General features: G+C 66.4%; 3 protein-coding genes across 12 annotated transcripts in view; 2 read left to right on the top strand and 1 right to left on the bottom strand.

Annotated features, from left to right (window-relative positions):
• Window positions 1-4,323, top strand: part of ATF7 (activating transcription factor 7) — a 46,526-nt gene extending 42,203 nt beyond the window's left edge. For all 9 annotated transcript variants that reach the window (XM_046904995.1, XM_046904991.1, XM_046904994.1 and 6 more), the window contains 2 exons: window positions 624-732; window positions 2,038-4,323. In XM_046904995.1, the coding sequence (XP_046760951.1) occupies window positions 624-732; window positions 2,038-2,255 (327 nt within the window). In that variant the 3' untranslated portion in view covers window positions 2,256-4,323. The remainder of the gene's footprint in view (window positions 1-623; window positions 733-2,037) is intronic.
• A 253-nt stretch (window positions 4,324-4,576) lies between these two features.
• Window positions 4,577-5,785, top strand: NPFF (neuropeptide FF-amide peptide precursor). Its single transcript, XM_015300326.3, has 2 exons — window positions 4,577-5,064; window positions 5,577-5,785. The coding sequence occupies exons 1-2, from the start codon at window positions 4,859-4,861 to the stop codon at window positions 5,686-5,688; spliced, it is 318 nt and encodes a 105-aa protein (XP_015155812.1). The 5' UTR covers window positions 4,577-4,858; the 3' UTR covers window positions 5,689-5,785.
• A 150-nt stretch (window positions 5,786-5,935) lies between these two features.
• On the bottom strand, window positions 5,936-10,893 carry TARBP2 (TARBP2, RISC loading complex RNA binding subunit). 2 transcript variants are annotated; one of them, XM_015300348.4, is made up of 9 exons: window positions 10,754-10,893; window positions 9,656-9,837; window positions 8,939-9,044; window positions 8,369-8,452; window positions 8,154-8,226; window positions 7,612-7,729; window positions 7,393-7,520; window positions 6,579-6,768; window positions 5,936-6,409 (listed from the first exon to the last, which is right to left on the bottom strand). In XM_015300348.4, exons 1-9 carry the CDS (start codon window positions 10,804-10,806, stop codon window positions 6,252-6,254), a joined length of 1,092 nt encoding a protein of 363 aa, XP_015155834.1. In that variant the 5' UTR covers window positions 10,807-10,893; the 3' UTR covers window positions 5,936-6,251. The 2 variants fall into 2 exon arrangements, with proteins under 2 accessions (XP_015155834.1, XP_015155835.1); XM_015300349.4 differs by lacking the exon at window positions 8,369-8,452.
• Between the last annotated feature and the right edge of the window lie 540 nt (window positions 10,894-11,433).

Raw genomic sequence — 11,433 nt, forward strand, 5'->3', positions numbered from 1 at the left:
GGGAGGTTTTGCAGCTGCAGCCACGCTGATTTTTGTGGAGCATTGGAGCTTTCTGGCTGCACCCCTCATGCCTACAGAAGTGCAGCAAATCTGAAAACAGCTGAACGGAGCCTTTCTCCTCTTGCAATTATCCCCCTCGTTAATGCTCTCAGCATTGGCCAAGGGTTGGTCTGCAGAAACCAAATCGTGTCCATTCTGGGCTTTTTCTCCCACTGGTTGTCCATTCATGGAATGGAATTTTTTTCAGTAGCACCAATCCTGGCATTTCATCCTCTTCCCAAAGTAATTATAGAAACTGTTTCCTTGGGCAGTTCTGCAACGTAACTGACGGAGTTTCAGCTGTTTGTCCAAACCTTTCCATACAGGGGTGATTATGCTGCACAGGGGTTGGAAGTGGACCTGAAAGGTGTGGGGGCTCAGGAAGGGGTGGGCAGAGAGAGCACAGCGAGGGGCAGCTCCGGGGAGCATCACGTCATGGGTTGGTCACCAGATTCCCCCACCCAGAAGCTTTGGTGTCCTCAGACCATCTCCGGTTCAACGCCAAGCAGTGAGGCTGCAGGGCGGGCTGGCAGCAGCGTGTCCTCATGTCCTCATGTCCTCATGGCCGTGTCTTTCTATTGCAGAATGAAGTGACGCTGCTGAGGAATGAGGTGGCTCAGCTGAAGCAGCTGCTGCTGGCTCACAAGGACTGCCCCGTCACCGCGCTGCAGAAGAAGACCCAGGGCTACCTCGGTGAGTGGTGCCTGCTGCTGCTGCTGCTGCTGCTGCTGTCAGGAGGTTCAACCACAGGGGGGCACAAAAGGGGGGAACCTTTGCCTCAGGCTCTGCCCCATCACCCCCTGACCGCTGTCTCCATGGTGCAGCCTCACCGTGGCCTTTTTGGACCCCATCCCTGCACTGGGGGACGTTGCACCCACGCAGCAGCCCTGGGCAGCACTCAGAGCAATCCGTGTCTTTAAAGATGAAAGCCATCACTGCCCTGAAAGCAGAGTCAGGAACGGGCAGGATCTGTCAGTGACATCCTGGGGCTCCAGATCTCCTCCCTGCAATGGGCATCAGCTCGGCTTAGGAAGCTGAAGGCCTCATTTTTATCTTTTCATATTCTTCCTTCCCTTCCCCTTATTTTTTATACCACCTATTTCACTCTCCTCATCTAGGCAGCCTGCCTGGCCGCTGCTTACCTCATTGCTTTGCATGTGTGCAGAGACCTTTGGAGGACTCTGGATTCCCTCCATTCCCTTCCCAGCTTTACAGTTCCCATTGCAGTGTTGCATCGAGGCTTTCATCAGCTTCACTTCCAGTGCTCACTCTCTTTTGCCCAGTTGTTGTCTCAGAGGAGGGATTGGGGTGGAGCTGTGGCTCCTGTTGGGCTCAGCCCTTCTGTTCTGGGCTGAGAGGTGAGCATTCAGGAATCACAGAACCATGGAATGACAGCATGGATGGGTTGGAAGGGTCCTTAAAGGTCAAAGAACCAAGAACTGGGATGGTTGGGTTGGGAAGGTCCTCAAAGATCATAGAACTGTGGGGTGGTTGGGTTGGGAGGGTCCTTAAAGGTCACAGAACCATGGGATGGGTGGGTTGGGAAGGTCCTTAAAGGTCACAGAACCATGGGATGGGTGGGTTGGGAAGGTCCTTAAAGGTCATAGAACCATGGAATGGGTGGGTTGGGAGGGTCCTTAAAGGTCACAGAACCATGGGATGGGTGGGTTGGGAAGGTCCTTAAAGATCACAGAACCATAGGATGGTTGGATTGGAAGGGTCCTTGAAGGTCCCAGAGCCGTGGGGTGGTTGGGTTGGAAAGGTCCTTAAAGATTATAGAACCATGGAATGGTTGGGTTGGGAGGGTCCTTAAAGGTCACAGAACCATGGGATGGGTGGGTTGGGAAGGTCCTTAAAGGTCATAGAACCATGGAATGGGTGGGTTGGATGGTCCTTAAATGTCACAGAACCATGGGATGGGTGGGTTGGATGGTCCTTAAAGACCCCACAGCCACGGGACAGTTCCCCAACCACCTTTCCCCCGTCTCTCCCCCACAGAAAGCCCCAAGGAGAGCTCCGAGCCCACCGGCTCCCCAGCGCCCGTCATCCAGCACAGCTCCGTCACCGCCTCCCCCAATGGGCTCAGCGTCCGCTCGGCAGCCGAGGCCGTGGCCACGTCGGTGCTGACGCAGATGGCGAACCAAAGGACAGAGCTGGCCCTGCCCCTGCAGCCGCACGTCATCATGGCCCCACAGTCGCAGTCTGCGGGCAGATGATGCGCGTGGCCCCAACGTCCCCCCCCCCCCCTGCGGGACGGCGCGGATTTGGGGTTCGGTTTTCTTTGTTTTGAAGCGAGTGAAGGGCAGCCGCGGTGCTTCTGACGCTGCACCCCCCGCGCGGGGGCGGCCCCCCCAAAGCCCCGGATGCGCCACCCGAAGGCGCACGGCCGCACTTTGAGGGCACCTCCCGAGGTTTTGCTTTCGGCTCCCGTTAACACTACAGCTCCGCTCCGGGCGGATCCCTCCGGCGCTTCCGCTGCCGGCAAAGCGGAGCCCTGCGGGGGCCGCGAGGTTTCGCTCCCGGCGCTGCCCCGCACTGCGCGGAGCTGCCGGCGGAGGGCTGCGGGTTGGGCTCCTCCAGGGACGGATTCGGAGCTCGGCGCCGCGCCGGGAGCTGCAGCCGGGATGGGCGCTGTGCGGTGCTGTGGGTTTCCTGCATTGTGAGCCCGGCGCTCCCAGCCCCGCTGCGCGGCCGACGATCGCGGTGACCTCACGTTGGTGGCCTTAAATCACGCATCGTTGCCTCTTCCGAGGTGGGGGGAGGGGGGGGGAGGAGGAGATGGGGGGGGGGGCACGTGGGGGCGCTGCTGCTTCGCCCGGACCTTTCCCTCTCCATCCCCATTCTGCTCTTCTGAACCGGGCGGAGTGCGGCCGCGCAGCGCTGAGAGCTGCAGTTGTGCTCCCCGTGGCCGGGATGGGGTCGGCGTTGGGGATGCGGTCGGTATTTCGGAAGCGAAGGGCTCCTATGGGACCCCCACCCACACACACACAGCTCTGTGTCCCCCCCTACCCCCCCCCCCTTCCGAGCTCTGCCCCCTCAGGTCGCACTTTGCCACTTTGGAGCTGAGTTCGGCGCTCAGCGCCGCTCCGGGACAGCCGAACCCAAAGCGATGTTGCGGCCCCTCTGCGGCCGTGGGTTCCCATCCCATTCCCGGGCTCCGTTCTGCCCCCCATCCCCACCCCGTCTTCTCCCGACTCCCTCTGCCCGTATCGGCTGTGCGCTGCGCGGCGCTGACGGCGGCTCAGCAGCTCCTCCAAGCTGCGGACCGCGACGGGAGCGCACGGACTGATGGAGGAGAGCGGCTCCGCTGTCCCCATTCCCGACCCTCAGCGCCACCGCTGTGCCCGGAGCTCTGCAGGGCGGCACAGCGGAGGGCCCGCAGCGCCTCCGGCTTCGCTCACGGCCCCAAAAAGGCTTTTCCAGCGCTCAGCCCGACGCGCTCCTCGTGGCAGCCCCGACCCCGACCCGCACCCCGCGCCACCTCCGCGTGCGTTCGGCAGACCCCGGCCCTGAAGTGCAGTGAAGGCCCCACGTGGGCGCGTCGGATAAACGCGGGCACCCCCCCCCCCCCCCATCCCCCAATCCCACCCCATCCCCATCCCCATCCTGGGGGGCGCAGCGTCCCAACGCCGTCAATTCGGGGTTCTGTGGCACTCCGGGTTGGGTTTTGGGTTCCCTCCTCCTCTCCCCCCCCTCCCACCCCCCCAGGGTGGGCGTCTGCCCGTCCTCCCAGCTCAGCTCCAGGACTTTGAGGGGGGGGGAGAGGACGGCCCCACTTCTGCTCTGGGATGAAGGATTTCTGCTTTGCCCCCCCCCCCGCCCTTTGCGGTGCCTTAAACCCCTCTGTGCCCCCCCGACCCCCCCCAGCTTTGGGCCGGAGCTGCCCGTTGTGTCCCTTCCTGCCCCGATCCCCTTTGGATCCCCATTCATTTGGAGGCGACGGAGGGACCCCCTCAGCTCTGACGATCAATAATGGAAGAAGCCAAGAGAAAAAAGACCCCCCCACCCCCCCCCCCCGAAAGAAAAAGTACGCGTAACCACGAGGTGTAGTATATACAGACCCGCATATTATGAGTATATCCAGACCTATATAGACGTGTATCACTTCTGAACGGACGCGCAGCCCTTAACGCTACGCAACGGTTTTCGCGCCGTCCCCCCCCCGCGGCCCCCCCAGGGCCGCCCCTGTGAGCGGGACCTCACAGCCCCGGGGGGGCGCGGGGGGAACGGCGTTCATGTGCCTTTATTTATGCTGCAGATACGACATTAAACTGTTACCGAGGAGTGGCGGCTGCCGCTGTGTGCTGCGGGGGAGGGGGGAGGGGGGGTCACCGCCCTGGGGGGCGTTTATGGCCGTCACCCCCCCCGGGGGGGCACTGCTGTCCGGGGGATCCATTGCGGAGTTCGGGGCCGCCCCGTCGGGGCTGCGGGAGCGCTGCGCGGCCGCGGGGTGGGGACAGAGAGCGGCGGAAAGGGGGGGGGGGGGGGGGAGCCGGGGGGGTCTCGGGGCGGGGGGGGGGGGGGTGTTGTGGGGATGGAGAGTGGAGGGCGCCCCGAGATCGGAAGGCTGCGGGGGGCGCACAGCTGTCGGGTCCGCCGTCTCAGTGCCGCCCCCCCTCCTATCCCCGCCCGTCCCATCATCGCCCACCCCGCGGCTGCTGTCGCGGCTGCGAAATGACTTCAATTAACGGAGAGCCGAGACCGCCCCCCCCCCCCCCATCCCATCCCATCCCGTCCCCCGGGACCCCCCCGGCCGCTCCCGGGGCTGCGGCCCCGTCTATAAGAGGCGGAGGGCGGCGGTCGGGGGGCGGCGGCGGCGATGGCAGCGCGGGCGGTGTTGGCGCTGCTGCTGCTGCTGCTCGGGGCCGATCGCACCGCCCGCGCGTGTCCCGACCCCCCCCGGCCCGATCCGCTGCCGGGCGGTCCCGGTGCCGCCGCCCCGTCGGGTCCGTCCGCTCTGAGCGCTCTGCTCCGCTCCATGGGGCGCTCCCGGCACGGCGCGGCCCCGGAGCTGCAGCCGCAGAGGTGAGGGGGGTGGGGGGCAGCGGGGGGGGGGGGGGGGGGACGTCGGGGGTATGGAGGATGTGGGGGTGGGGGGGTCCCGAAGGGTGCGCGTGGTGCCGTGTCCGTGTGTCCCGCGTGTGTCCGCCCCCAGCGGTGTCATCGCACCATCCCTGTCTGTCCCATCTGTCCGTCCGTCCCCCTCCTCAGCACCGACTCAGTCTCCCTTCATCCACCTTTCGCTGTTCCCACCGCCTCCTGGCTGTCCCCATCCATCCCTTTGTCCGTCTGTCCTCTGCCATCCCCCTCTGCACCCATTGCTGTCTGTCCCCAACTTCCCATGGCTGTCCGTTGCTTTGTCGCCATCCATTTCTGTCTGTCCATTCTGTCCAACAATCCCTGTCTGTCCGTCCGTCCTCCCTCCATCCCAATGTCCATCCTTGCCCACCCATCCGTCCGTTCGTCCATCCCCTTTCTGTCCATCCCCATCTGTCCGTCCGTCCCCCGGTGGCCGTCAGTCTCTCCCCTCCCCGCAGGTTTCCCCGTGGGCCGGGGGCCCCTTCGTGGCTCAGCCCCCGCAGTTGGGATCCCCCCTCTGCTCCATTCTGGACCATGGCCACACCGCAGCGCTTCGGCCGCCGCCGCTGAGCGTCCGTCCCCGGAGCTGTCCGTGGGTCCGTCCGCCTGCATGGGTCTGTGTGAGTCCGTCTGTCCGTGGGTCACCCAATAAAGTGGTGCCACCAAAGCCTGGACGCTCGCAGTGGTTTTGCCCCAGGCAGGGAGAGATGCAGGGGGAGGTGGAGGGGAAGCGTCCCCTTCCTGCCCCATAAGTGCCCCCCGTGGACTCCTTCCCCCCCCCCCCGCAGCCCCCCAAAGAACGCACCAACACGGGGAGTTACAAACCCCCCCAGCTTTATTCCTGGGGGCTGCCTGTGCCCGGGGACCCACCTGGGGGTGGGGGGCAGAGCAGAGGTCCCCCCAGCCCTGAGGTCCATCCAGGGCCCGAATGTCCGTCCGTGCGTCTGTCGCAATGGCTGACGGTCCGTCCGGGTGCCCACAGGGCGCGTTGGTGGGTCCGGCTGTCCGTGGGGGTGTCCACGTGTCGCTTTGTGGCTCCGTCCGTCCATCCGTCCGTGGGTCCGTCTGTGCATCCCCGGCTCCATCCAGGGGGCTCCGGGTGCCGGGGGTCCATCCGGGCGGGGGGTGGGGGCTCATTTGCCCCCCGCCATGATGCGGAGGTATTGGAGGGCGTTGCGGGCAGCGTGGGAGCGGGCGCCGTCGCGGGAGGGGGCAGCGCCGTGGCAGACGGTGGCCGGCTGCGTGGACAGCTCTACCAGGCATTGGTGCAGCCCGCTGAGACTCAGCGCATCTGAGGGGGGGGAGGAGAAGGAGGGGGGGGGGGGGGGGGGCACAGCGTCACCCTGAGACCCCCACCCCCCCCCCAGTTGTCCCTCAGCCCAGAGTTGGGGCAGCCGCGGGTGGAGGATTGGGGTCGCTCAGCCCGGAGCTGGGACACGGCTGGGGCGGGGGGGGCTCACCGATGTCGAGGTAACTGATGGCGAAGCTCTGCTCCTCGGACAGCTCCTGCAGCAGCGCGCAGGCGCCCGCGCCCATGGCTGCCAACGGGTGGCTCCGCAGCTGCACGATCTTCTCGCCCGCGGAGTTGCGCAGGGAATCCCACGTGCAGCCCGGAGTGCGGCCCCGCAGCCCCTCCAGCCGAGGACCCGCCTGGGGGGAGGGGGCAGAGAGTGGGGACCCCCCCCTTTTGGGAGGGAGAAGGGAGGGGGGAACAGGGACTGTGGGGACCTCCCTGTGAGGACGCCCCTGGGGGGGCTCATGGAACAGGAGGGACCCCCATATGGGGACACCCCTGGGGACACGGGGGAGCTCATGGAACAGGAGGGACCCCCATATAGGGACGCCCCTGGGGACACGGGGGGCTGAGGGACTACCAGGACCGCCATACAAGGACACGTTTGAGGTTGGGGGGTGCTCAGGAACCACGGGGACCCCATTCTGGGGACGCTGTGGGGACACGGACACTCAGACACCGCTGCTGCCCTCATGAGGACAACTGGGGGACAAAAGGGAGCCCTGGGGGTCCCCATGTGGGAGCAGTTGGGACGTGAGGGTGGTTGGGACCCCCAGGTAGGGCCCCCCCCGGGTACACGGGGGTTTAAGGACTGCAGAACCCCCCCCAACCTCCCGGAGACCCCAAATTCAGAGAGCATCCCCCACACTTCCACCCCCCCCCCCCCAGCTTTAACCATCTGCATTCCCCACGTCCTGAAACGGAGCGCAGAGCCCCAACGACCCCCCCCGGGGGTCTCCGTGTGCCCCCACCCCCCATACCATGCAGAACTGATCCTCCTCCACCTCAGCCTCGCTGCCCTCACGCGGCTCCATGGGGACGTTGTGGATGCGCACCAACATCTTGGCGGCCGCGTTGCGCTTCGCCAGCTTCTTTGAGGTGCCGCTGCCTGCAGGGGGGGGGGGGCACATTGGGGTGAGCTGAGTGCCCCCCCCCTGCCCCCGAAGTTGTGTCTGCAGCCCACACTGTGCCCCACACACCGATCTCCACGAAGCGCTCCACGCGGCACGTCATGGTGAACTCCTTGCGGTGCGCCGGCCCCGACTCCTGGGTCACCGTGTATTCGGGCAGGCGCCAACCCTTCTGCACCACCAGCTCCTGGGGGGGGGGGGGCACGGAGGGGAAAAGAAAGGGGGGGGGTCAGGGAGGGTATGGCCCCAAATTGGGGAGAAACGGCCCCAAAATGGGTGGGGAGGTGGGGAGAATGGGGGCAGCCACGCTGAGAATGGGCACACACGCAAAGAGGGGACACTAAAATGTCACAGCCCCCCCCCCCTTACCCACAATAGGTGTGGGTATCCCCCCCCCCCCCCCCCCCAGTGGTTCTTAACAGGGATTGCCAGTGCCCAAAATGGGTATGGGCACCCCAAAAATGGATACGGCCACCCCAAAAAGGGGGACAGCCACCCCCAAAACCGGCCCAACCACACCCAAGAATGGTCCCCAATAAGGACACCTCCCCCCACCCCCTCAAAACAACCCCCCCAGCCCCAAAGCAGCCCCCGGGGAACCCCTCACCCACCTGCAGAGCCCCCACGGGGTTACACTCCGACTGTGGGGGGGGCACGGGCGCCTTCACCTCCAGGGGGGTACCCCTGTGTGGGGCAGAGGGGCACAACGTGAGAGGGGCATCCAGGACCCCCCCACCCCCTGGCCAAGAACCCCAGTTCGGGGGGGCGGGGAGGGGTATCGGGGTGCTGGGAGCTGGGGGGGGCTTGGTGCCCCCCACCCCCTGACCTGGGGGAAGGTGGGGGCACAGCGGGGGCCGGGGGGGCAGCTGTGGGGCCGGGCTCTGCCAGGGGCTCTGGGGGGAAAGGAGAGCTTGGGAACAGAAGGTGACACGTTAACGCCCGAGCCGCCCCCCCCAGCCCCAAACCTCCCTCCAAATCGTGACAGGGATCCCCAGTTCCCCCTGGACCCCCTCCAGGCACCCCCAGTTCTCCTGGCTCCCCCCAGAACAATTCTCAATGCTCCCACAAACCCCCAGACCCATCCAGAGCCTCTTAACCCCCCTCCCACACAACCCCAACCCCCCAATCCTACCAAGTAGCCTTGATTCTGACCCCTAAGCCCCCATACCCCCCCCAGCCACCCTACATACCCCCAAATTCCCTTTGGGTGCCCCCTACCACTCTCCATGCACCCCAGAACCTCCCCAATGCCTCCCACAGGTACCCAAAACCCTTCCAGGTCACCCCAAAGCCCCCTCCTCCCACCCCGAAACCCCTGAGCCACCCGCAGATGCCTCCAGCCCCCCCCCCCTCAAAAGTTCCCTCTGACCCCCATCAGCCCCCCTGGGCCCCCAACCTGGGCTCCTCGGGGGCGCCGGGCTCCAGCATGTCCCCCCCCTTCAGCAGCTTCAGGGCCACCTCCGCTGCTTTGTGCTTCGCCGCCTTCTTGCTGGGTCCCTGCCCTGGGGGGGGGACAGCAGCTGAGTGGGGTGAGGGGCAGCTGGAATGTCCCCCCCCCCCTCCCAAACCCCACAGAGCTCAAGAGATGGGGTTGGATGGCTGAGGACCCCCTCAAGTCTTGGGGAAAGTGAGGGTGATGGTGGGGGCTTCCAGACTGAGTGGTGAGGGGATGGGGGGAGGAAAGGGGGGGGAAGAGTGCTGGGGGTCAGGCACTGGGCTCTGTGGGTACCCTGAGTATGGGGGTCCTGGGGAGTCCCAGGAACCACTTTTGGGGGTCTCAGGGGGCTCTGGTCTGCCCCGAGCATGTGGATACCAGAGGACCCCCTCCCTCTTCTACCAAAGGATGCACTTTTAGGGTCTCTGGGGCTCCCCAAGGCGCAACCCAATGCTGGGACCTCCAGGGATGCCCCCATATGTCCCAGGCACGGGGTTATGGGGGAATCCCAGCCCTCAGGACCCACTTTATACCCACACTCCCCAGCCCATCCCACACCAACCCCCGTCCCACAGCATCCCCACAGAGCCTAACGGAGGGAGATCTGTGGGGCGCCGTGGGGCACTGTGAGGTGCCCTGGGGTACCACGGGGTGCTGTGGGGCACCCTCAGGACCCACCGGTGCAGCTGACGTCGCCGACGGTGACACGGAAGGTGAAGTTGGGCTGGTGTGCCTGGCCCTCTGCCTTCAGCAGGTCGTAGCCCGGGGTGCGCCCTATGCGTGTGCCATACTCCTGCAGGAGGCTGATGGGGGTCTTCCCGGGGCTGGAGGCCAGCATCTGCTCCAGGCTGCGGACAGGGCTGCACCCCACAGTGAGACGGGAGGGGGTGCGGGGTGGGGGACGCGGGGATATGGGGTGTGGGGTGGGCACGGGGGGGTGGGGACACGGGGAGGGGGTGGGGACATAGAGGGGGATATAGAGAGGGGAGCATGGGGACGGAGTGAGGGGAAAAGGGGAGGGGGACACAGGGATGGGATGTGGGGAGATGAGGAGGGGGATATGGGGAGAGGGACGCGGGGATGGGGTGTGGGGTGGGCACGTAGGGATGGGGACGTGGGGAGGGAGGACACGAGGATGGGCACAAGGGGATGGGACGTGGAGGGGGTGTGGGGAGGTGAGGAGGGGGATATGGGGAGGGGGAGTGGGGACACAGGGAGAGGGATGTGGGGAGGGGGACACAGGGAGAGGAGGGGATGGGGTGGATACGGGGACGGGGTGGCACCGCTGTGTGGGGTGAGGGGATGGGGATGGGGTGGTGGCACTCAGCGCGGGGACGGCACTGCTATGCGGGGAGGGGGCGGCACACAGAGGGGACGTGGAGGGGGAATGGGGACAGTAAGGGTGGGGATAGGGGGGTGTGGGGGGATATGGGGGTGAGGGGATATGGGGCTGTGGGGGAATATGGGGCTGTGGGGCAGCACGGCTGGGAAGGTGAGGACGGAACCATCCGGGTTGGGGCTGCGGGGAGCACAGTATGGAGGGACCTCGGGGGGGATGAGGGGGGGTAACGCAGTGCCGGGGGGCGCGCAGGGCGGGGCGGCACACGGAGGGGTTGGAGGCCTCAGGCCCGGGATGGGGGGGGCGCAGAGGGCCGCAGCGTCCGCCGCCGCACACCGCCGGGCCCCGCGCGGGCCCGGTGCCCCCGGGAGGGACGGAGGGGGCGGAGGAGGGGGCGGGGGTCGCGGTCGGGGGGGGGGGTCCCGCTGCCCCCATACCTGGGGAAGCCGCCGCTCCGCCTGGCCCCGCCGCCCGCCCCCTCCTCGCTCATCCCCGCCGCGCTCCGACCGCCGCCGCCGCCACCTCCGCGCCGCCGGGGGGCGCTGCGCCGCGCCGCGCGGGGGGCGACGGGAGAGGGAGGGGCGGCGCGCGGGGGACGATGGGAAATGCAGTCCGCACGGGGGGCGATGGGAGGGGAGCGGGGCGGGGCCGCCACGGAGGGGTCACGTGGGGGGGGGGGGGGAGGGGCTGTGCCCCAATTTCTCCCGGGGGGGGGGGAGGGGAGGGGGACGCGGTGGGGACAATGTGGGATATGGGGACGGGGGGGGACGTGGGGAGCGATGGGGAAATGGGGGGCAATGGGGGGACACAGTGACAGTGAGTGGCAGTGGGGATAATGGGGGACAATGGGACAATGGGGGCAGTGGGACGTGGAGGACAACACAGAGCTATGGGATGTAATGGGGGCGATGGGGGCGATGGGGGAGACGGAGAGAACTGAGGCAGTGGGGGACATGGGGACAATGGGACATTGGGGACCAATGGGGACAGTGGGGACAATGGGGACGTATGGTGGGACAGGGAAGGAAATGGGGACACAGAAGGGGGACGTGGGGACAGACAGACGTGGGACAGACGGAGGAGAACGGGGAGATGGGGAGGTGATGGGGACAATGGG

The sequence above is a fragment of the Gallus gallus genome, chromosome 34 (assembly GCF_016699485.2).
Source record: "Gallus gallus isolate bGalGal1 chromosome 34, bGalGal1.mat.broiler.GRCg7b, whole genome shotgun sequence".
Taxonomy (NCBI): domain Eukaryota; kingdom Metazoa; phylum Chordata; class Aves; order Galliformes; family Phasianidae; genus Gallus; species Gallus gallus.

What these genes read in the sequence shown, in the direction of transcription:
- TARBP2 (XM_015300348.4), bottom strand. Translation starts at nt 10,806, where the DNA reads ATGAGCGAGGAGGGGGCGGGCGGCGGGGCCAGGCGGAGCGGCGGCTTC. An exon ending in GGCGCCCCCGAGGAGCCCAG is followed by an intron (nt 8,453 to 8,938) that starts GTTGGGGGCCCA and finishes TCTGTTCCCAAG; the next exon opens with CTCTCCTTTCCCCCCAGAGC. An exon ending in GGAGCGCTTCGTGGAGATCG is followed by an intron (nt 7,521 to 7,611) that starts GTGTGTGGGGCA and finishes CCCCCCCTGCAG; the next exon opens with GCAGCGGCACCTCAAAGAAG.
- NPFF (XM_015300326.3), top strand. Translation starts at nt 4,859, where the DNA reads ATGGCAGCGCGGGCGGTGTTGGCGCTGCTGCTGCTGCTGCTCGGGGCC. An exon ending in CCGGAGCTGCAGCCGCAGAG is followed by an intron (nt 5,065 to 5,576) that starts GTGAGGGGGGTG and finishes CCCTCCCCGCAG; the next exon opens with GTTTCCCCGTGGGCCGGGGG.